Below are 23700 nucleotides of genomic sequence, written 5' to 3' on the forward strand. Positions count from 1 at the left end.
TTCGGAAATAGAACCAATCTGACTCAAGACTGGGATACAGAATGACTCTAACCTCACACCTTTAAGGCATTGTCTGAGCTGAGATGTCACCATTTTTTTACAAAACCTTAAGTTATCTCGAGAATGTGACTTGAAAGAAGTTCTGGGGTTTACATACTAATGAACTGAAACCTGCAACCCATTCTAAAAGATGAAAGACTTAACAACAATCTAGGTTTGTTCAATATATCATTTCAGTTGCATGACACTGTAATCTTTTGCTATAAATTTTGTGTCTTATGGCTTTATTCTCCACAACCACCTGATGAAGGAGCAGCGCTCCGAAAGCTAGTGTTTCCAAATAAACCTGTTGGACTATAACCTGGTGTTGTGTGATTTTTAACTTTGTCCACCCCAGTCGAAGACTGGCTCCTCCACAACATGGCTTCGGAGGGTTGGTTTGGACTTGATTGGCTGAATGGCTTTTTCCCACACTGTAGGGTTTCTATGATATGTTTACAATTCTATAGAGTTGAATCTCTGTTTGCACGTTTCCAGAAGGTGGAAGATGGTCCTTGGACTTGAGATCACTGGCATTCCTTTCTCAGCTTCGTTTTGCTGATGGGTGTTCTTGAGAGAACAGGAAATGAATAGGAAATTCAGAAAAAAACCTTGTTACTCAGAGTGGTGAGCATATGGAATTTGCCACTGCAGGGACTCACGGAGATGAACAGCAGGCTGCATTTTCAGGTTGCTGGATTAGGTTCGGGGGTGGTTGGAGAGGAAGGATAAGTGCTTTGCTTGATGAAGTCTGAATGGAGGAAAGCTTCAGCAAAGGACGAGCTCTGGCGCAGTCTGGTTGTGCTGTACATTCTCCGTAATCTATGCAGCCACAAGCTGCGAACTGCATAACTTCATTCACTACATTGTGCACATTATTTGGCAAAGTTAAAATGAAAAGTAGAAGCCTGTAGTAAAAGTATTAGCAACCTGCTCCATAACATGTGGCTTATATTTCATCAATTCCCATTCATCATTGAGAGGCAGCTACTGACATCTGGTTTTGTCTTCAACAACAATTTGATCTGAATTCCAACATATAACTTCCTGCTTAAAATATGGTTATCGACCACAATTAAAGCTGGTTCACATTCTTTTTAAGGTGACACTTCAAGTTCTACGTTGACCTCATAGATATAATAAATCACAGCAAAGGTTTAAAAAAGTGCCGTTAGAAGTAATATTATATTTTCAGCACCCTATCGTAAAACGTCCCAGGAATGCTTCTCTGGAGAGTTATGAGAGAACAATTGATGTTGAAACAAAGATAAGGATGGGGAATAAGAGTTTGGTCAAGGAGGTAACTTTTAGGGAGTGTCTTAAAGAAGACACGCGTAGAGAGGCAGAGAGTTTTGGTGAGGGTAGGTTCCAGAGTTTAGGATCAAGGCAGCTGACAGTGTAGCCACCAACGGTCAAAGCAATGGCTTCTAGGTTGTTTTGGAGGGAGGTAACTGTGGGCCAGAATGCTGAGCATCGTCCGAGCATTTTGAGGCACCCCATTCCACGGACATCAGTCAAGAATAGATATTGGCTTTGGTCCCTCCTGACATGGTGTGTTTTGGTACCACAGCACAGAATGCAGGTCTCTGTTTTAAATGATCTGCTCCTGACTTCATTTCTTCTGCAGCCACCTCTGGAGACCTTTTGGAAAATACAAAGAATAATAAATGTTTTCATGATACATTACCAAAATAGACAATAGGTGCAGGAGTAGGCCATTCAATATGATCATGGCTGATCATCCTTAATCAGTATCCTGTTCCTGCCTTATCTCCATAACCCTTGATTCCACTATCCTTGAGAGCTCTATCCAACTCTTTCTTAAATGAATCCAGAAACTGGGCCTCCACTGCCCTCTGGGGCAGAGCATTCCACACAGCCACCACTCTCTGGGTGAAGAGGCTTCTCCTCATCTCTGTCCTAAATGGTCTACCCCGTATTTTTAAGCTGTGTCCTCTGGTTCGGCACTCACCCACCAGCGGAAACATGTTTCCTGCCTCCAGAGTGTCCAATCCTTTAATAATCTTATATGTCTCAATCAGATCCCCTCTCAGTCTTCTAAACTCAAGGGTATACAAGCCCAGTCGCTCCAGTCTTTCAGCGTAAGGTAGTCCCGCCATTCCAGGAATTGACCTTGGGAAACTACGCTACACTCCCTCAATAACCAGAATGTCTTTCCTCAAATTTGGAGACCAGAACTGCACACAGTACTCCAGGTGTGATCTCATCAGGGCCCTGTACAGTTGCAGAAGAACCTCTTTGCTTCTATACTCAATCCCTCTTGTTATGAAGGCCAGCATGCTATTAGCCTTCTTCACTACCTGCTGTACCTGCATGCTTACCTTCATTGACTGATGGACAAGAACACCCAGATCTCTCTGTACTGCCCCTTTACCTAAATTGATTCCACTGAGGTAGTAATCTGCCTTCCTGTTCTTGCCACCAAAGTGGATAACCATACATTTATCCACATTAAACTGTATCTGCCATGCATCTGACCACTCACCTAACCTGTCCAGGTCACCCTGTAATCTCCTAACATCCTCTTCACATTTTACCCTGCCACCCAACTTAGTATCATCAGCAAATTTGCTAATGTTATTACTAATACCATTTCTATATCATTAATATATATTGTAAAAAGCTGCGGTCCCAGCACGGATCCCTGCGGTACTCCACTGGTCACTGCCTGCCATTTCGAAATGGAGCCATTTATCACTACTCTTTCTTTCCTACCAGCCAACCAACTTTCAATCCAATCTAGTACTTTGTCCCCAATACCATGCGCCCTAATTTTGCTCACTAACCTCCTATGTGGGACTTTATCAAAAGCTTTCTGGAAGTCCAAGTACACTACATCTACTGGATCACCCTCGTCCATCTTCAGAGTTAGAATAAGTCAGAAAGCTATGTCAAAATACCATGAAGAGATCATCTATTTCCAGTACAGTTGTTGAGGTGTAGGGTCATGGAAATTAGGAGGTGTAGGCCATTTGGTCCCTTGAGTTTGCCCAGTCATGCATCTAGATCACGGGGGTGATTTCTGCCATTTTCATATCCAATCCCTTGATACCGTTAACATCTAGAAATCTATCGATCTTTCTCATGAATGTTCTCGATGACTGAGCCTCCACTGCCTACTAGGGTAAAGAGATCCAAAGGTTCACCCTCCAGTGAATGAAGAAAATCCTCTTCGTCTCAGTCCTTAATGGTCTACCTCTTATTTAGAGAATGTGCTGACTTCAGACCACCCCACATTTTTCACTGTCCTCATTTGAACACGTGACAATAAAGATCATTCGTTCAACTTTCTAACATCCAAACTATTAACATCCAAACTATTAACATCCAAACTATTAAAGCCCATGAAAGAATTACGTAGCTTTTCTTCATTCTTCCAAACTTCAGAAAACACAAGCCCAGACTCCCGGTCTCAGCCCAGCATGACATGACGGTCTCTCAGCCCAGCATGACGCGGCGGTCTCTCAGGCCCAGTATGATGCGGTGGTCTCTCAGCCCAACATGACACGGTGGTCTCTCAGCCCAGCATGACACAGTGGTCTCTCAGCCCAGCATGACACGACGGTCTCCCAGCCCAGCATGACGCAGCGGTGTCTCAGCCCAGCATGACACGGCGGTCTCTCAGCCCAGCATGACACGACGGTCTCCCAGCCCAGCATGACACGACGGTCTCCCAGCCCAGCATGACGCAGCGGTGTCTCAGCCCAGCATGACACAGCGGTGTCTCAGCCCAGCATGACGCGGCAGTGTCTCATCCCAGCATGACACAGTGGTCTCTCAGCCCAGCATGACGCGGCGGTCTCTCAGCCCAGCATGACACAGCGGTTTCTCAGCCCAGCATGACGCGGCGGTGTCTCAGCCCAGCATGACGCGGCGGTGTCTCATCCCAGCATGACACAGTGGTCTCTCAGCCCAGCATGACACAGCGGTCTCTCAGCCCAGCATGACGCGGCGGTCTCTCAGCCCAGCATGACACAGCGGTTTCTCAGCCCAGCATGACGCAGCGGTCTCCCAGCCCAGCATGACACGGCGGTGTCCCAGCCCAGCATGACGCGGCGGTCTCCCAGCCCAGCATGACGCGGCGGTCTCCCAGCCCAGCATGACACAGCGGTGTCCCAGCCCAGCATGACGTGGCGGTGTCTCAGCCCAGCATGACACAGCGGTCTCTCAGCCCAGCATGACACGGCGGTCTCTCAGCCCAGCATGACACGGCGGTTTCTCAGCCCAGCATGACACGGCGGTCTCCCAGCCCAGCATGACGCGGCGGTGTCTCAGCCCAGCATGACACGACGGTCTCCCAGTCCAGCATGACACGGCGGTCTCCCAGCCCAGCATGACGCAGCGGTGTCTCAGCCCAGCATGACACGGCGGTCTCCCAGTCCAGCATGACACGGTGGTCTCCCAGTCCAGCATGACACGGCGGTGTCTCAGCCCAGCATGACACAGCGGTCTCTCAGCCCAGCATGACACGGCGGTCTCCCAGCCCAGCATGACGCGGTGGTCTCCCAGCCCAGCATGACACGACGGTCTCCCAGTCCAGCATGACACAGTGGTCTCCCAGCCCAGCATGACACGACGGTCTCCCAGTCCAGCATGACGCGGCGGTGTCTCAGCCCAGCATGACACAGCGGTCTCTCAGCCCAGCATGACACGGCGGTCTCCCAGCCCAGCATGACGCGGTGGTCTCCCAGCCCAGCATGACACGACGGTCTCCCAGTCCAGCATGACACAGTGGTCTCCCAGCCCAGCATGACACGACGGTCTCCCAGTCCAGCATGACGCGGCGGTGTCTCAGCCCAGCATGACGCGGTGGTGTCTCAGCCCAGCATGACGCGGCGGTGTCTCAGCCCAGCATGACACGGTGGTGTCTCAGCCCAGCATGACGCGGTGGTGTCTCAGCCCAGCATGACGCGGTGGTGTCTCAGCCCAGCAAGGTAACCTGTCAGTCCAGTATGGCATTCTCTTTGCTGGCATAGCATTTCCCAGTCAGCAAGTGCAGTGATGTTCAGGTGGTATTTGGAGGTGCCTCTGCCAGGCATGGTTTTGGTGTGGACCTCTGGTCTCGGGGAGTCTAGATGTCAACATGGACTGGGCTGGAAGACCATTTCTCTGTATTTCTTTTCTCTGTTATATAATGTATTCCTAAATCTGCAATGTGGACATTTCTCATACTTCTCTATTTTTCCACGAACTGTAACTGAAAAGCTGTACCTAGTGAATTTTGTATCTAAAATGGCACCATAAGCAGCAACCTGCACACTTTCCATTGCACTCATTTGAGTACATGACAATAATGATCATTCATTCATTCAATCTCTCCTCAAAGGAGGATCCAGCCATCCCAGGAATCAGACTGGTAACCATTTGTTGCCCTCCCATTATGCAAATTTATTCTTCTTTAGCCAAGGCGAGCAAAACCCGTACACAGCCATCTAACCGCAGTCTCAACACAAGAGCTGAGCTGGCAGTAATTTTCCTGATCCCCTACAATTGGTCACTTGCTAGTTACAGCTTCATGAGGCAGGCTGAGAGGCCATTCTTCATCTGGGAGAGGGTCAGCAGAGTCCATCCTGACCCCCATGCAACCAGGTGTTTGGGAATAGGAACCCTGGCAGGTTTAGTAGCCCTTGAGATCTAAATGCAATCTCGGAAATCCTTACATAGAACACAGAACATAGAGAAATACAGCGCAGTACAGGCCCTTCGGCCCTTGATGTTGCGCCGATCCAAGCCCACCTAACCTACACTAGCCCACTATCCTCCATATGCCTATCCAATGCCCGTTTAAATGCCCATAAAGAGGGAGAGTCCACCACTGCTACTGGCAGGGCATTTCATGAACTCACGACTCGCTGAGTAAAGAATCTACCCCTAATATCAGTCCTATACCTACCACCCCTTAATTTAAAGCTATGCCCCCTCGTAATATCTGACTCCATGTGCCCCAGCAGGCAACAGCCCTCTATCTATGTGACTGAGTACCCAGAGCAGGCAGTCCCCAGCTGAGTTAGTTGAAGGGTGTGTGTGTGTGCGTGTGTGTGCGTGCGTGCGTGTGTGTGCGTGCCTGTGCGTGCACGCGTTCGCATGTGAAGCACCTTTACAATGCGCAACATCTGCGGCTTGTAACATTTTCTGAAGTTGAACATGGAATTCTGAACAATGGCAGGAGGCATGGAGTCTAACAGCTGGGAGGTGATTTCTGACAGGAAACAGGAAATAACTCGGGAAACATTATGGTTGAAAACTGTCAAATTAAATCACCTGCTGCATATGCTCCTACCAGAAGATCCACTTATATGTCTTAAACCCTCCTCAGTCATTCTCTGCAGCTCATTTGCAACCACTCTGTGACTTCCATCATTCACTCTGCCTACAATGATCACTCTCTCTGCTCCCATTCTCTAGGAGAGATCACTGAACCTTATCAGTTCGGAGTAAACGTACAAAACGCGGCCTGTCTTTGTTCTGGATGTTATCTTTTTAAGTTCACCGTGTCCTCATAATTTCAAGTACCTCTTAATTTGTCACATGATCTGTATGTGCAATGTTTAGTGTATATTCCAAAGGCAACATGGTCCTCACCTGTGAGACGTCTGGGACCTCGGACAGAATGAACCCCATTGCTGGCCAGGGCATGTCATAAAGACACCAGACATCTATAATAACAGGAGCTAGGGCAAGATTTACAGGGTATCCTTTAAATGAGGGTCTAGGAAAGTTTATATTGTTGCACATTTTCTAATCAGCCTGTTTAGAGATATTATCCCGAGATGTTTGGAGCAGGTGGGATTTTGTTTTGCTGGGTGTCACTGGTTGGACCAGCTCTGATTGTCCTTGAATTGCCCTTTGAGAAGGTGGTGCTGTGCTACTTTCTCAAATTGCTGCTATCCACTGTATCTGGGATTCCTGGCTCAGAGGTAGGGACTCCACCACTTCACCACAGGACTCTCTCTGCCTTGAACATACTTGCCCTCTAAAGCTTTCTGAGGTAAAGGATTTCACAGATTCACTATCCTCTGAGAGAAGACGTTCCTCCTCAGCTCTATTTAAACAGACAACACCTCATTCAGAGAATATGTCCTCTGGTCCTAGACCCTTTAGAGTCCTGTATTTTCAACTTGAAAGCTTTTCTTTAACATTCACCTGCGAAATGTGGGTTTGCTGGACAGGTCAGCGTTTACTGCCTATCTCTAACTGTCCTGAAGAAGGTGGGGGTGAAATGTATTCTAGAACCACTGCAGTCCATAAGCTGTAGGAACACTCACCTTGCTGTTAGCCAGGACTGACAATGAACAGTGATGTACCTCTGGGTCAGGATGCTATGTCACTGGTGAGGGAGTTTGAGGCGGTCGTGTCTCCATGTATCTGTTACCCATGTCTCTAAAGGTAGTGTTGGCAATGAGCCAAGCTAAAGAATACTCTAATTCTGGTCTCCTTTCTATTGGAAAGATGTTGTGGAACTTGAAAGGGTTCAGAAAAGGTTTACAAGGATGTTGCTAGGGTTGGAGGATTTGAGCTGTAGGGAGAGGCTGAACAGGCTGGGGCTGTTCTCCCTGAAAGATCGGAGGCTGAGGGGTGACCTTACAGAGGTTTATAAAATTATGAGGGGCATAGAAAGGGTAAATAGACAAAGTCTTTTCACTGGGGTCGGGGAGTCCAGAACTAGAGGGCATAGGTTTAGGGTGAGAAGGGAAAGATATAAAAGAACCATAAGGGGCAACTTTTTCACCCAGAGGGTGGTACGTGTATGGAATGAGCTGCCAGAGGATGTGGTAGAGGCTGGTACAATTGCAACATTTAAGAGGCATCTGGACGAGTATATGAATAGGAAGGGTTTGGAGGGATATGGGCCGGGTGCTGGCAGGTGGGACTAGATTGGGTTGGGATATCTGGTCGGCATGGACAGGTTGGATCGAAGGGTCTGTTTCCATGCTGTACATCTCTATGACTCTAAAGGCTCCACCTGATAAAATTACCACGGTGTTTTTGCTGCTTCCAGTTTCCCACATTCCTCTCCTGGTTCCACTCACTGGTCTTGGGTTACAGGTCATCAAAAGGTGCCTCTGAGCATGAAATAAAACAAAATAAAACCCCGCAGATGCTGAAGATCTGAAACAAGATCAGAAATTACTGGATGAATTCAGCAGCAGGTCTGGCAGCATCTGTAGAGAGAAAGCAGAGTTCCAGAAGGGTCCCTGAAGAAGAGTCCCTGGACTCGCAACATTAACTCTGATTTTTCTCCACAGAAGGTACCAGACATGCCGAGCTTCTCCAGCAATGTCTGATTTTGTTTCCCACTGTGATCTTGCTCAGAATGGGTGTTGCAGCTGGGTCTAATCCTGCTCTCTTTCCCCAAGACAACATGTATGCAATTCTCCATGGGGTACGCCTGCAATACAGGCTGATTTCCCCAAACCCTGAGCCCTGAGAGATCGGAGCTGGCTTTTACAAGTTCTGAGAAACATTAACTTTGATTTCTCTCCACAGCTGCTGCCAGACCTGCTGAACTTTTCCAGCAATTTCCGATTTTGTGCCTTTACAATGCCCTCTGTCCACCTAGCAGACGGCAGTTCACTCAGGACGAGGACCTGAGATGGAATCTTATAATCTGCAGGGTTCAATGATACACCAGTCACACAATCAGCCAGCCACTAAAATGATCATTTCAACTGGTGGTGAGGCAACAGTTAAAGAAGCTAGTTAGTAGCTCACTCGAAAGTTCCACACAGCTTCAGCCAACTCGGTCACTGATCTGATGGTCACTGAGGCATCACTTACTTGGATAAGAGTTTGACTGTTTCCTGAGTAGCTCTTGTCTTTTTGTGCTGTGACCCATACAGAAAGGTCTGAATTCCCAGGCACTGCCAAACAGAGAGATTAAAGTGTTTAATTAGAATTCTACATTCAGCAACTACCAGTTGTCCTGGGTCAGCACATTTACCCCTCGCAACTGAACAGCAAAATGCGAATTGCAGCAAAACAGTGTGCTGAACTCTTTGCTTTACAGCTTCTTCGTACGCACCCCCACCCCACCCCCATCCCACCCGGAGGTGCTACCTCCTGCTGGGGTGTGTTTTTACCATCAGCAGCATTGACCCATAAACAAAGGAACAAGTTCAAATTTGGTGTCTTTATTGCATTGTTCACAGGCTTAAAGACTCCTCGTTGCTCTCTCCGCAGCAACACCTCAACAGTCAACTTGCCAACCAAATCAGGACCTTTTCCTCCTATAGTATAGACTGTAGCGAACATTTGAAATTTGGCATTCTTGCATTTGTCCTGATGAAAGCAGAATGAAAAGCTTCAACACCATCTCTCTTCTCAACAATATGACTGTGGTTCCCATTCTATCCAGATGGCTCAGCATAGATAGAGAGCCGGGGGAAAATCTGAAGAGTTATATCACACTTGAAATGTTTCTCTCTCCACAGATGCTGCCAGACCTGCTGAGTTTCTCCAGCATTCTCTATTTGTTTCAGATTTTCAGCATCTGCAGTCTTTTGCTTTTATTCGACCACTTCTGAACTGTTGGCATGGCCTTAGTGAAAGAAGGGGATTTCTAAACCAAATGGTATTTTTAAAGTCAATTGCTTGAACACAGTTTTATTCAACTGGCTTACATAAACCACATTTCTATTTATTATTAGTTGTTCTCCCTCAATAGACATTAGGTGCAGGAGTAGGCCATTCAGCCCATCGAGCCTGCACCGCCATTCAATATGATCATGGCTGATCATTCCTAATCAGTATCCACTTCCTGCCTTATCTCCATAACCCTTGATTCCACTATCTTTGAGAGCTCTATCCAACTCTTTCTTAAATGAATCCTCAAAGTTTCCTGTCCATTTTTTTTTGGCTTAAAGAGCAATGTGTTTTTATCCAGTACCTTTATTTTGTTCATTCATTCAGGGGATCTGGGAGTTGCTGGCTGTGCCCTTGAGAAAGTGGTGGTGAGCTGCTCTCCTGAACCACCGCAATCCATTTGCTGTAGTAGACCCACAATACCCCTTGGGAGGGCATTCCAGGATTCTGACTGAGTAACAGTGAAGGAACGGCAATATATTTCCAAGTCAGGATGGTGAATAGCTTGGAGAGAAAACCAGTGGTGTTCCCATGTATCTGCTACCATCGCCCTTCTAGATGGAAGTGGTCATGGGTTTGGACGTTCAGGAGCCGTCATGATTTGCTGCAGTGCATCTTGTCGATGGTACACACTGCTGCTACTGTGCATTGGAGGTGGAGGGGGTGAATGTTTGTGGATGCAGTGCCCATCAAGTGGGGGCTGCTTTGTCCTGGATGGTGTTGAGCTTCGAGGGTTGTTGGCGTTGTATCCACCCAGGCAGGTATTCAATCACACTCCTGACTTGCGCCTTGTCGATAATGGACAGGCTTTGGGGAGTCAGGAGGTGAGTCACTCGTCTTTGACCTGCTCTTGAGACTACTGTATTTATATGGCAAGTCCAGTTCAGTTTCTGGTCCATAGACCAGATTGTTGATAATGGAGTATCAGTGATTACAATGCCATTGATTGTCAAGGGGCAATTGTTTGATTCTCTCTTGTCAGAGATGGTCATTGCCTGGTAATTGTGTGGCATGAATGTTACTAGCCATTTGTCAGCCCAAGCCTGGATATTGTTCAGGTCTTGATGTATTTGGATACGGGCTGCTTCAGGATTTGAAGTGTTGCAAATGACTTTGAATGTTGTGAAATTATCTGGGAACATGCGTACTTCTGAGCTGATAGTGGAGAAGTAGGGGTGTGAGTGTGTGTGTTAATGGGGCCACTTAGATGCTGACCTCTCAGCCTGGGATCCATTCGAAAAGTCTGTCTAGGCTGATGGAATCAAAGTTTCCACAGCTGTGGCCTTGTTTAATCCCATGGAAAAATCATTAACAAAGTACACCATTAGTTTGTTAAGGTTTGAAAAATGCTGGGGTTTTCACGTAAAGCATCAACATTGAGTAGTCTCCTCCAAACAAAATTCATCAGGGGTGCTATCTAATTGCAGTTAGGAAACGTGAGCAGAGAACCCTGGTCGATGTTCACAATGCAGTACTGAGAGAGTGCCGTACTGTCTGAGGTACCATCTTTCAGATGAAATATTAACCCAAGGCCCCGTATTTCCTCATAAATGGATATGAATGATCTTGTGGGTCTTTTCTAAGAACAGGGAATTATCCTCAGTGTCCTGGCCAATACTTATCCCTTGAATGACACAAATTATTCAGCCACTATCACATTGCTGCTCATGGGCAAACCTGGCTGCTGTGTTTTGAGACTACAATTCAGAAAGACTTAATCAAATACAAAGTGCATGGTGAATAAGAATGCAATTTTAAAAAACATTTTAGGAAAAAGGTGTTATTGTTAAAGGAATAGATCTGCACTTTTTATCCTCCAAGTCCATGTAAGAGACAAATATTGCCCTGCAGCTGCTGCCTGGGTGAGCAATAGAATCTCAAATAGCTGAATAGTATATCAGATGTCCCAGTGTGTCTGCGCCAGGCTCATCTTCCACCATACGTACTTAGCAACCAGGGAGGAAACCTGTGATTTATTTCCCGACACTTGTGGAATCCTCTGCATGATTCAGACAGCATCAGCACAACAGCAATCTTTGCCAGTTGTTAACTGATCAGTTCAGCAACATTCCTTTACTGAAATAAGGCAGAAGCATGCAGTGAAAGATAGCCTTCTGTTACGGGGAGATTGTGCAAAGGCAACCTGAACGTTGATGCATTTAGTACAAATTGTTGAGAGCCCACGTAGACGGAGTGATTGTGTACTTTTGAGTTGTCACAAGACACGTTTTGCAGAATTATCATGGTACAATAGGAGGCCACTCAGCCCATCTTGTTTGCACTGGCTCTCTGAGTATTTTAACTTTGTGCCAAACTCTTGCCTTTTCCCCGTAACCCTAGACATTGTTTCTAATTAAATAATTATCGGCTGCTTTCTTGACTGCCTCAGCTGGATCTGCCCATCACACTTATAGATAGTGCGTCCACATTCAGATCACTTGCTGTGTGATACAGTTTCTGCTTGCCTTGCAATTGCTTCTTTTTCAATCTGTGTGCTCTGGCTTGCGAGCCTGTCATGAGTGGAAACAGTTTCTCCCTCTCTCCTCTTATCAAACCTCCCCTCAGCCATCATTACCTTCCCTCAGTGTTCGCCCGGCTGAAGAGTCCTCTGTCTGCACGGAGGAGCAGTCACTAGTGTGAGGTGCTACACAGCCACCACTGCGAATATATGTCAAAGTGCAAGTCAGTGCTGAAAATAAAAAAATAGGAGAGAAACACTCACTTACCTAACCCTGCCATTTTACTGAATAAACGTGTAATTACTGACTACTTCTTCAGAAGGTCCCCAGAGTTTTGCATTCAATGTGTGGCCACATCAATGACCAGCGATTAGGAGGCATTCGTAATAGAGGGAAGCTGAGCTTTCTTTCAGCGACACAGTTGCTTCAAAAGATTTCCGAAAAGACTACTGAACCCATCCCCTCTAATCAAGCGTTCAAAAAGAAGTTACAGCTTCTATTAAGTTACTTCTTTAATAATTACAGACAAAACAGTACTTGCTGGGAAGTGATTTTACAAAGCTCTCTCTCTTCAAACAACCCGTACTGATTTACAAACTGACCATTTGATGAGGAAGATCACAGAAGGAAAAGCAATGCAGTTGTTTGATGTCTAATCCCCAGGATATCCCCAAAAGACACTGAATGAGCCATTTCAGAAAAGTAATCACTGATCTGTTGTAGGCCAATGTGTTCCTCTTCATTCTTACAGCGGATGTGGATGTTGCTGCTTATTCCCATTGACCTTCAGCTGAGTGTCTCATTAGGGCAACTCTGCAGGGTAGTTAACAATCAACAACATTGCTGTGGGTCTGATTAGATTCCCTACAGTATGGAAACAGGCCCTTCGGCCCAACAAGTCCACACCGGCCCTTCGAAGAGTAACCACCCATACCGATTCCCCTACTCTATATTAACCCCTCTCTAATGCACCTATCATTATGGCCAATTTAGCATGACCAGTTCACCTAACCTGCACATCTTTGGATTGTGGGAGGAAACTGGAGCACCCGGAGGAAACCCACACAGACACGGGGAGAACGTGCAAACTCCACACAGTCAGTCACCTGAGGTGCGAATTGAACTCAGGTCCCTGATACTGTGAGGCAGCAGTGCTAACTACTGAGCCACCGTACTGTCTGGAATCACATGTAAACCAGACTGGGTAAGGATGGCAGATTTCCTACCCTGAATGACATCACTGAACCAGGTTTGCTTTAAAAAAAAATAGTGGTCACCACCAGCTTTCAATTCCAGATTATATTATTCATTGAATTTTAATTTCACTACCTGCTGTGGTGGGATTTGAACCCATATCTGCAGAACAGTAACCTGGGCCTCTGGATTACGAGTTCAATACACTATCAGTCCCTACCAGTTGCACAGAGCAAAAGCTCCTTGGAAAGCAACTGAGATAAATAATCACTTTATCTCAAAAGTGGGGGAGTCTTAGCCAGTGTATAGTTTTCATTCTTTTCTGGGCAATGATAAGGAACATTTTGCATCTTTGAACGCAGAAGGAAATTGCTTTCAATGATAAAGCACTCACTCAGTACCGGGAGTGATTATACCGTCTAGTCTCTGAAATGGGATTTGAACCTTTAATTGTCTAACTTGGAGGCCAGGGTTTTAGACATGATGCCAGCATCACACGAGATGGACTGCCTCTGCTTTTGTCATTGTGGTTAATTATTCAGATGTTTGAAAGATGAATAGCAGTTTTTTTAAACAATTCAGCATCAACTGCATTTATTTCAAACGCGCCGTCTTAAAAATGGCTTTGTCTTTTCAAGAAAAGAAATGAATTATGAGCATCTTACAACAAACTCCTCTTTCAGTGAAGTAGCCAAAATGTGCTCATGTTCAAGCTGACATGACATTAAACTAAATCAACTGATTGTGCTAATACAAAGCCCTTTTGTGCGCAGGAATACTGAGCTAAATGTTGGGTAGTTCATAACAAACAGCTATAACCAATTGTAAAGGAGTATTTATTGATCCTAATTTGTGTGTTTATTGGTCAGATGAATTCACATGTGTTGGAAGAGCAACAAAACAAAATTAACTGGCACGCTGCTTTCAAAACAAGTCAATAAACAGCCAACATTTTAACTGGTCAACTCGAACAATTACAACTATTGTCGGACTGCAGGGAGTTGTATTTCAATAAAGTCCATCACAAAATACATTAGCTGTCTCAGTCTCTCAGCCATTTTCTCCCACTTCAGTTGGAATACTGTTGTTTCATTTGAATTAGTCATAGGATATGAGTTTTAGCAACAAGCCCAGCAATTGTTGCAAATTCTTAACTGCCTTCGAGAAAGGGGTGGTGTGCTGCCTTTTTAAAACCGCTGCTGACCCCATGGTGCTTTTCCTGATGCCGGTTTATAGAACCAAGTGGCTTGCTGGACCATTTCACAATGGATTAAAGAGTCAGCACATCACTGTCTGCCAGACTGGGTAAGAAGAGCAGACATCTATCCCTGGAAGGACGTTATGTTATTTAGACGATTTTGGACATGGTCATTACTACTGAGATTACCATTTTATCCCGATTTAGATTAGATTCCCAACGGTGTGGAAACAGGCCCTTTGGCCCAACAAGTCCACACCGACCCTTCGAAGAGTAATCTACCCAGACCCACTCCTCTACATTTACCCCTGACTAATGCACCTGTGACTATGAGCAATTTAGCAATGACCAATTCACCGGACCTGCACATCTTTGGACTGTGGAAGGAAACTGGAGCACCCGGAGGAAACCTACACAGACACTGAGAGAATGTGCAAATTCCACACAGAGGCTAGAATTGAATCCGGGTCCCTGGCGCTCTGAGGCAGCAGTGAATTAATTAATTAATTAATTGAATTTAAAATCCATAGTCACTGTGCTGTTATTTGAATTTATGCCTCTAAAATGTTAGCCTCTGGATTATTGGTCCAGTTTTATTACCACTATGGTACCATCTGAAAGAACAGCTTCTTCCCCGCCGTTATCAGATCTTTTAATTGACCTCTTCAATCTTAATGTTGATCTCTCTCTCTGCACTTTCTCAGCAGCTGTGACACTCTGTTCAGTTACCCTGATGCACTTGTACAGTATGATCTGTCTGTAAATTCACCTGGACCACCTCAGACACTCCCCTCCCCTTCCCAAACCTCTCCATCTCCATTAACAGTGACCGACTCAACATGGATATTTAGTACAAACCTGCTGACTCCCACAGCTACCTGGACTACACCTCCTGCCAACCTGCCTCCTGTAAAAATGCTATCCCTTATTCCCAATTCCTCTGCCTCCACTGCATCTGCTCCCAGGAGGACCAATTCAACTCGGATCATACTAGATGGCCTCCTTCTTCAGAACCACAATTTCCCCTCCAGTGCATCTCATCCATTTCCAGCACCTCAGTCCTCAAACCCTACCCCTCCAATCACAATAAGGACAGACCACCCCCCGACCCTCACCTTCCACACCACCAACCTCTGTACACATCACATCATCCTCCACCATTTTCAGCACCTACAAACAGATCCCACTACTTGGGATATATTTCCCTCCCCACCCCTATCCATGTTCCAGACAAACCATTCCCTCCGCATCTCTCTTGTCAGGTCCACATCCCCCAACCAACCCAATCTCCCCTCCTAGCATCTTCCTCTGCCACCACAGGAATTGCAAAAGCTGTGACCACACCTCCCCTCTTATCTCCGTCCAAGGTTCCAAAGGAGCCTCCCACATCCATCAGAGATTTACCTGCACTTCTACACATGTCATCGATTGTGTCCATTGCTCCCAATGTGGTCTCCTCTATATTGGGGAGACAGGAAGTCTATTTGCGGAACACTTCAGAGAACATCTCTGGGACACATGCACAAAACAACCCCACCGCGCTGTGGCTGAACACTTCAACTCCCCCTCCCACTCCCACTCCCCCAATGACATGCAGGTCCTGGGCCTCCTTTATTGCCAAACCCTTACTACTCAACGCCTGGAAGAAGAATGCCTCATCTTCCGCCTTGGGACCCTCCAACCATACGGGATCAATGTGGATTTCACTAGTTTCCTCATTTCCCCACCCCCACTTTATCCCAACTTGGCACCACCCTCTTGACCTGTCCTACCTGTCTATCTTCCTTCCCACTATCCGCTCCACCCTCCTCTCCGACCTATCACCTTCATCACCCCCACCTTCACCTACCTATTGCATTCCCAGCTACCTACTCCCCAGCCCCAGCCCCACCCCCTCCTATTTATCTCTGTTTCCTCTTGGCCCATAAGCCTCATTCCTGATGAAGGGCTTAGGCTAGAAACGTCGATTCTCTTGTCCCTTGGATGTTGCCTGACCGGTTGTGCTTTTCCAGCACCACACTCTTGACTGTAAATCACCCGAGACAATGTTTTTCACTCTATCTTGATACACTTGAAAGAAGTAAATTAAATCAAATCTCTTCCAATGGCTCTAACTGTTAAGATTTTGATTCTCTGTAAACAAAAGGTGCATGTTCAAACCATGCACCATTTCTGAATTTCCCGGGAATTTGGGGAGCCTACAGTTCCCTCTGCTTTTGCCCTGGCAATGCCTCGATTTATCAGAGCCAACTTGCCAACCAATCACATCCTAACTTGTTGTGATTATTTGAAGTTTGGCATTCTTGCATTTGTCCTGATATATGCAAAAAGAAAGGTTTCAGCCACGTGTTCCTTTTCAGCAATATACAACATGTAGATGATAAGCACAGCCCTGCTGGAGAAAGTGAAGTGATGTCCTCCAGTTTGATCTGGATGTCATGGCCATACTCACTGTCTAAGAATCATAGAATCAAATCATTGAATCCCTAGTGTGGAAACAGGCCATTTGACACGAGTCCACACTGACCCTCTGAAGAGTAGCCCAACCCAGATCTAACCCCCTACCCTATCCCTGTAACCCTGCATTTTCCATGGCTAATCCACCTAACCTACACATCCCTGGACACTATAAGCACCTTAGCAGGCCAATTCACACCTAGCCTGCGCATCTTTGGACTGTGGGAGGAAACAGAAAACCTACACAGACACGGGGAACATGTTCAAACTCCACACAGACGGTGGCCCAAGGGTAGAATTGAATCTGAATCCCTGGCACTGTGAGGCAAATACTGAACCACTGCGCTACCCGCAAAGGCTGACACTTTGAGGCTGGTCAATCAGGTGAAGTACATAAGTGCAATCAAACAAAAACATCAATCCTTACCTCCAGGGCAGAAGAAAATACAGAAGAGGACAGGGAGGAAAAGACTACAAGATAGGTTCCAGAAATCAGCCATTGAAACAAAAAATAAATGGGCTACGGCCTTTCTGACATTCCATTACTGGTATCAGTTAAGGAAAACCCCTGCATTTATATAGCATCTTTCACGCTGTGAGGATATACCAATGCCAGTGAAGTACTCTGCTCTTGAAGAGTAGTCACCGTTTTATCACAAGGGAGGGTGACTCTGCCAATTTTGGAACGGCAAGGTTCCCACTATTAGCGCTACAATAGATGATCAGGTCGTCAGGGTTTAAATGCTGGTTGAGAATACTTTGTGTCAATGATTACATTCTTCCACCACACACTCAGCACTCACCTTCTTGAACATTTTGTAAGCTGCTTTTTGATGCCCCTCCGCTAATTCGATTCCTCCAAACAGATGATACGTCTCTTCTACCTCGACGCTGAAGTCTCCAAATGTCGAAAGCTTGGCCGGGAGAGATTCGTGAAGTAACCTTGAGGCAGTCTGCAGCCAACACACAATCAACATTAACTTGCATTTACGCCGAAATAAACCCAGCCCCACCTCCATTTTAAGGTGCCTATGTTGGTTTTCAAGCACCCCCCTAACTCAGTGACCTCTTCCAGCTCTACAAACCTCTCAGATCTCTGCCCACCTCAAATACTGGATTCTTGCGCACTCTCAATTTATCACCAAAAGTTTCCAGTTCCCTGCTTTCCCGAAAGTCAGAAACCATTCAAAAGCTGGAATCTAAAAAAAGAAATCCAACAAAAATCTGAGTATTTCCTCTTACCGCATAATTTTTGGTCAGGATTAAGAATCGACAGTAATCATCAAGGACTGAGAGGGATGTTGCATGTTCAGCTCCCAAGGCTGTCTGGTAACATTGCAGGGACTGCTTGTAGAACTTCTCTGCTTCATCTAAAAGATCCAAACAACCTTGCAATTAGTGGATATTACCACATTTGTGAAGATATTGTCACATATAAATAAGAGCACTAAAAACACAGTTTTACTGTTGTGCTCACTACACAAATGATCTCAATACAAACAGAGATTGTCCAAAGTTAAACATCACACAACACCAGGTTATAGTCCAACAGGTTTAACTGGAAGCACTAACTTTCGGAGCGACGTTCCTTCATCAGGTGGCTGTCACACCCCGATGAAGGAGCAGCGCTCCGAAAGTTAGTGCTTCCAATTAAACCTGTTGGACTATAACCTGGTGTTGAAGGGATGAAGGGCTTTTCCTGAAACGTTGATTTTCCTCCTCCTCAGATGCTGCCTGACCTGCTGTGCTTTTCCAGCACCACTCTGATCTAAACTCTGGTTACCAGCATCTGCAGTCCTCATCTTTGCCTATAACCTGGGGTTGTGTGATTTTTAACTTTGTACACCCCAGTTCAACACCAGTATCTCCAAATCATGATATTGTACAGAAAGTTTTTTGCAACAAAATATCACAGAAGGAAAGTGTAGAAAGGGAGAATAACAAAGATGAATTGAGAGTTTTGGAATGTAGCTAAAGATAGGTTTGGAATAATGTGAATAAATGTGACGGGGAGGGTGGTAGTAAGATAGATGGGGATGAGAGTGGACATTCTGGGTTGAGAGTTATGGTGACTTAAGACCAGGGCACCAAGTGAGCAGGGGAAAGGAAAATCTGAAACTCCTTCAAGATTGGATTTCCTGTACAATCACTTTTAAATTTTCACTTCACTGAAACTATGATGAATGGTAAAAAAAAACCTGAAAGAACTGCGGATGCTGTGAATCAGGAACAAAAACAGAAGTTGCTGGAAAAGCTCAGCAGGTCTGGCAGCATGTGTGCAGAGAAATCAGAGTTAACGTTTCGGGTCGAGTGACCCTTCTTCAGAACTGATGGTAGCGAGGAAAATGTTGGTTTATAAGCAGAAGATAGGGTGGGGGTGAGGGAGAGGAGTAAATGATAGGGGGGAATAGAGCACACAGAGAGAGAACAGTTGGACAGACAAAGGAGTGGCTAATGATTTAGCTAGGAAGGTGAATAGCTATTAACGAGGACTGTTGGTGGCTAACAATGGGTTGTGCGCAATAGCAGACTAACAAGGTCTTGTTGAAGGGCTTTTGCCCAAAACGTCAATTTTCCTGCTCCTCGGATGTTGTCTGACCTGCTGTGCTTCTTCAGCACCACTCTGATCTAAACTCTGGGTTCCACCATCTGCAATCCTCACTTTTGCCTATATGTCAGTGTGGGTAGGAGTAAGGTTATGGGAGAGCTCAAGCCCTAAAGCTTTTGAACTTGATATTGAGTCCCCAAGTGGAAAATGAGCTGCTGTTCTTCCAGCTTGCGCTGAGCCTTTCTGGAGCACTGCAGCAAGCCTGAGGCAGAGATATTGCCCAAAGAACAGCCTTTGTCTATGATGGACCGCATTGTAAAACAATGCATACTGCTCTTATCAACAATGCAGAGCATTCCTCCCAGTAAAAACCTGGTTCTGTCACAGACAGTTCACACAACACAATCAACACTGAAACAAAAACAGAAATCAGTAGTGAAACCCAGCAGGTCTGGCAGCATCTGTGTGAAGAGAGCAGAGTTCACAATGAGTCTGGTCCTATGACAGTCACTGGATTTGAAATTTTTCTCCCCACTGATGCGGTTCATCAGCGATTTCTGCTTTTGTTTCAGATATCCAGCTTCCGCAGTTCTTTGTTTTATTTTCAAAGCAACACAGTGTCTGCCTGTTGATTGGGAGCCAAAGATCAGAGCTGCAAATGTACATTTATATAGTGCCTTTAACATAGTAAGATTCCCCAAAGTGCTTTACACCACAGGCACTTAAAGAAAACCAACACTGAGCCAAAGGCTTGGGGAGAAGGGGTAGGTCTTAAAGGATGAAAGGCAGAGCATTAGAAAGCTTTAAGGAGGGAGTTCTAAACAACAGCTGAGGCAGCTGAAGGGCACAGTCACCAACAGTGGGATGAAAGAGGACTTTTAAGAAGCGATATTTGTAGGAATGTTTTGAGAAAGGGCATGATTTTACACACAGGGGTGATTGAGGAAAGAAACGGGTGGTGTTTGGGGTCTGTGATGGGGCACAGAAATGCTTCTAAGAGACTTACAGTGATCCTCAGCCCTGCCAGTGGATGCGTAGGCCTCTGCTAGAGCATGAGTTATTTGTCCCTCCTCCTCTCCAGAGGCAGCATTAGTCAGTATGATGGAATGAGCCTGTTAAACACACAAGAGATCCAGGTTTACATTACAGGGCTGGAACTGCCAGCTCCCTTATTGCAGGCCAGGAGACTGAAACTGATCATGGTGGAACACTGGAGAAATTCTACAGAGTTATGTCCGAGTACAAGACATTAGAAACTCCATTCAGTGACAGTAATATGTAGGACTGAGCAAATTTTACAAATTAAAATAAATGACATTAAATCTCAAAATATTAAATGATAACATTATCCTTTAAAAAGGGGGCCTAAATCCATGCAGCAAGTTAAGCTGTGCTGCCCAGGTCACAGTGGTTTCTGCTTGCCCCTGCATTGCAGGTGAGGATGACTGTCTTCTATGAGTCCAGAGGTGGTAGATTAAGCTGATTTGGGGTTGGCAGGCTTTATAGCAAGTTGGCCATTTATTGTCCTGTGGGATGTCTTGTCATAGAGTCATAGAGAGGTACAGCATGGAAATAGACCCTTCAGTCCAACTGGTCCAAGACGACCAGCTATCCCAACCCAATCTAGTCCCATTTGCCAGCATTTGGCCCATATCCCTCTAACCCTTCCTATTCATACACCCATTCAGATGTCTTTTAAATGTTGCAATTGTACCAGCCTCCACCACTTCCTCTGGCAGCTCATTCCACACATGTACCACCCTCTGTGTGAAAAAGTTGCCCCTTAGGCCGTTTTTAAATCTTTCCTCTCTCACCTTAAACCTATGCCTTCTAGTTGTGGACTCCTCCACCTTGGGGAAAAAAAACTTGTCTATTTATCCAATCCATGTTCCTCATGATTTTACAAACCTCTAAAAGGTCACCCCTCAGCCTTCAATGCTCCAGGGATATTAGCTCCAGCCTATTCAGCCTCTCCCTACAGCTTAAACCTTCCAACCCTGGCAACATCCTTGTAAATGTTTTCTGAACCCTTTCAAGTTTCACAACACCCTTCCCATAGCAGGGAGACCAGAGTTGCACGCAGTACTCCAAAAGTAGCCTCATCAATGTCCTGCACAGCTGCAACATGACCTCCCAATTCCTATACTCAATGCTCTTATAAGAGGACTCAAAATAATTTTTATTTGTCAAGGATCCTTCTTGAAATTATCAGCAGGGCCCAGTTTTGATTTTCAGGGGCTACTTTTTGGCTTTCAGGGGCTCCTTTTTGCAGTATCATTAACTCCTTCATTAGGTAATGCAGTCACCTAGTAAAAACACCATCTGAATTTGTGTTGGTTTATGAAGGAATTGGACCCACACTGAAGCAAATTAGGAAAATTCTTCAATGTCCACAATAAGTATCACCGTTCCTTTAAACTTACATCCACAATACACAAGGTATGCCTTAGCTTCTTATACATCTCAATATTTAAATTGACATGGACAACAGGCATAAGTTAGCAAATACTTTTATGAAGAAAGTACAGAATACTGACACCCTTCAGTACACAAAAATCAACATCTTCAACATGCTTTTTCATGGTCTAGTGGGGTTACAGCTAAACCATTGCGTGGTTACCTCAAACACTTATCACTGCACCTTAAGTAATTTGTAATATGTAAGATGCTTTGAGATGTGATAACACACAGATGACAAATTTTAGGGAATACAGCTGCTTGATATTAAGTGAGATAATAGCTAGTGCTGGTTACTAAAATATCCACATTTCACATTGTAGCTCCTGATCACCTGCAGCTTTAACCAAGAGACTCCACACTGATTTACATGGAATTCATGACCTCAATTTTCCCATTTCCGGTTGGGTGATGATTCCTTTGTTGTAAAGTTTAAAACTATTTCTTCCCTTCTCAATCCTTTGCAGACTCTTACTCCCCAGTTTGCAGCCACACTCCCCAGTTTGCAGCCTCTCAATCTCCCCTGACAGCTCCTCCCTCCACAACGTTTACAGCCCCACACGCTGCACCTCTCCTCTCACTTTGTAGCCTCCCTTCCTCCCCAGGCTCTCGAGCTCGAGCTACCCAATTAAAACAGACCAGGAGGACTTTCCTCTCTTGGAAGGTAGTGAATTTGCGAAATCTTTCCTGCCGAGGGCTGTCGAGTCTGGGATGTGAAGGTCAAGGTTGAGATAAACTTTTAATCAGTAAAGGAATCAAGGGTCAGGGGGAAAGGCAGGAAAATACAGGTGAGGATGAACAGATCTCACTGAGTGGTGGAGCAGATTTAATGGCCGAATGGCCTACTTCTACTCCTATCCCTTACGGTCTTACAGTAGGATCTGCTAAATGTTTCCAGTTATTGCAGCTCCTGAATTTCTAAAACCTTAAACTATTCATTCCCCATTTATTTGCAAATAATTTATTCTCCTCACGGATTTTAAGTTTTCTTGGGTTCCTGTTAGCTGGATGTTCCTTTTCTGACAGGTTTAAAACTGCTCTCTCTTATTTGTAGCCTTTGTCTCCTTATCTTGTGGCGTGGCATGGCACCTCACCTCATCTCACCTGTTCCAACGACCATCTAATAGCCAACTCTCTCCTTTTCCCCAACACTCTCCCACCACCAGAGGACAAATCTCCTTGCCTTGGCACAAAGTGAGGATCCAGAGACTCCCTCGCTGCTGTCATGCTGACTCTATGAGCTGCCACAGTGAGTACAGGAGACAACTAACCTGGTGACTGGAGGAGTTCCTCCTTCCTGTTCTATTCATGGGCAGGGGTTGACATCACCTTGTGAGGGAGATTTCATGGGAGGTGGTCATTGCCTGCCACCTGTGTAGCATTAACATCATTTGCCACTTAGCATCAGGGAGTTGGGGTCAGTTGGCTGGATGGCTGGTTTGTGATGCAGAGATGCTAGCAGCTTGGGTTCAATTCCTGCTCTGGCTGAGGTTACCATGAAGAACTCTCCTTCTCAATGTCATCCCCTCACCTGACCCTCAGGTTAAACCACCACTACCTGTCTTGCTGTCTCTAATGAGGAAGCAGCCCTATGGTTCAGTAGGAATAAGGCTACTTTATCTTTACTTATCAGCCCAAGCTGCTGATGTGGATGGTAACTTGTATGAGATGCTACCTGGGTGGGGGAATGAAAAAACATTCTATCCAACTGAAGAAGCCACAACCTACATGGAAAATTTATCAGC

The 23700-nt window shown here is 45.6% G+C and overlaps 1 protein-coding gene across 2 annotated transcripts in view; it reads right to left on the minus strand.

The window, feature by feature from the left end:
* Nucleotides 1-254: 254 nt before the first annotated feature.
* The window catches only part of ttc23 (tetratricopeptide repeat domain 23), a 66478-nt gene continuing 43032 nt past the window's right edge, over nucleotides 255-23700 (minus strand). The window contains exons 7-11 of one of the 2 annotated variants that reach the window (XM_060853647.1): nucleotides 20505-20610; nucleotides 18193-18320; nucleotides 17754-17903; nucleotides 8839-8921; nucleotides 255-1680 (exon numbers count right to left, since the gene is read on the minus strand). In XM_060853647.1, the coding sequence (XP_060709630.1) occupies nucleotides 1554-1680; nucleotides 8839-8921; nucleotides 17754-17903; nucleotides 18193-18320; nucleotides 20505-20610 (594 nt within the window). In that variant the 3' untranslated portion in view covers nucleotides 255-1553. Of the gene's footprint in view, nucleotides 1681-8838; nucleotides 8922-12270; nucleotides 12332-17753; nucleotides 17904-18192; nucleotides 18321-20504; nucleotides 20611-23700 lie in introns of those variants that run through there. The other variant, XM_060853648.1, reaches the window with a different exon arrangement.

The sequence above is a fragment of the Hemiscyllium ocellatum genome, chromosome 42 (assembly GCF_020745735.1).
Source record: "Hemiscyllium ocellatum isolate sHemOce1 chromosome 42, sHemOce1.pat.X.cur, whole genome shotgun sequence".
NCBI classification, from domain to species: domain Eukaryota; kingdom Metazoa; phylum Chordata; class Chondrichthyes; order Orectolobiformes; family Hemiscylliidae; genus Hemiscyllium; species Hemiscyllium ocellatum.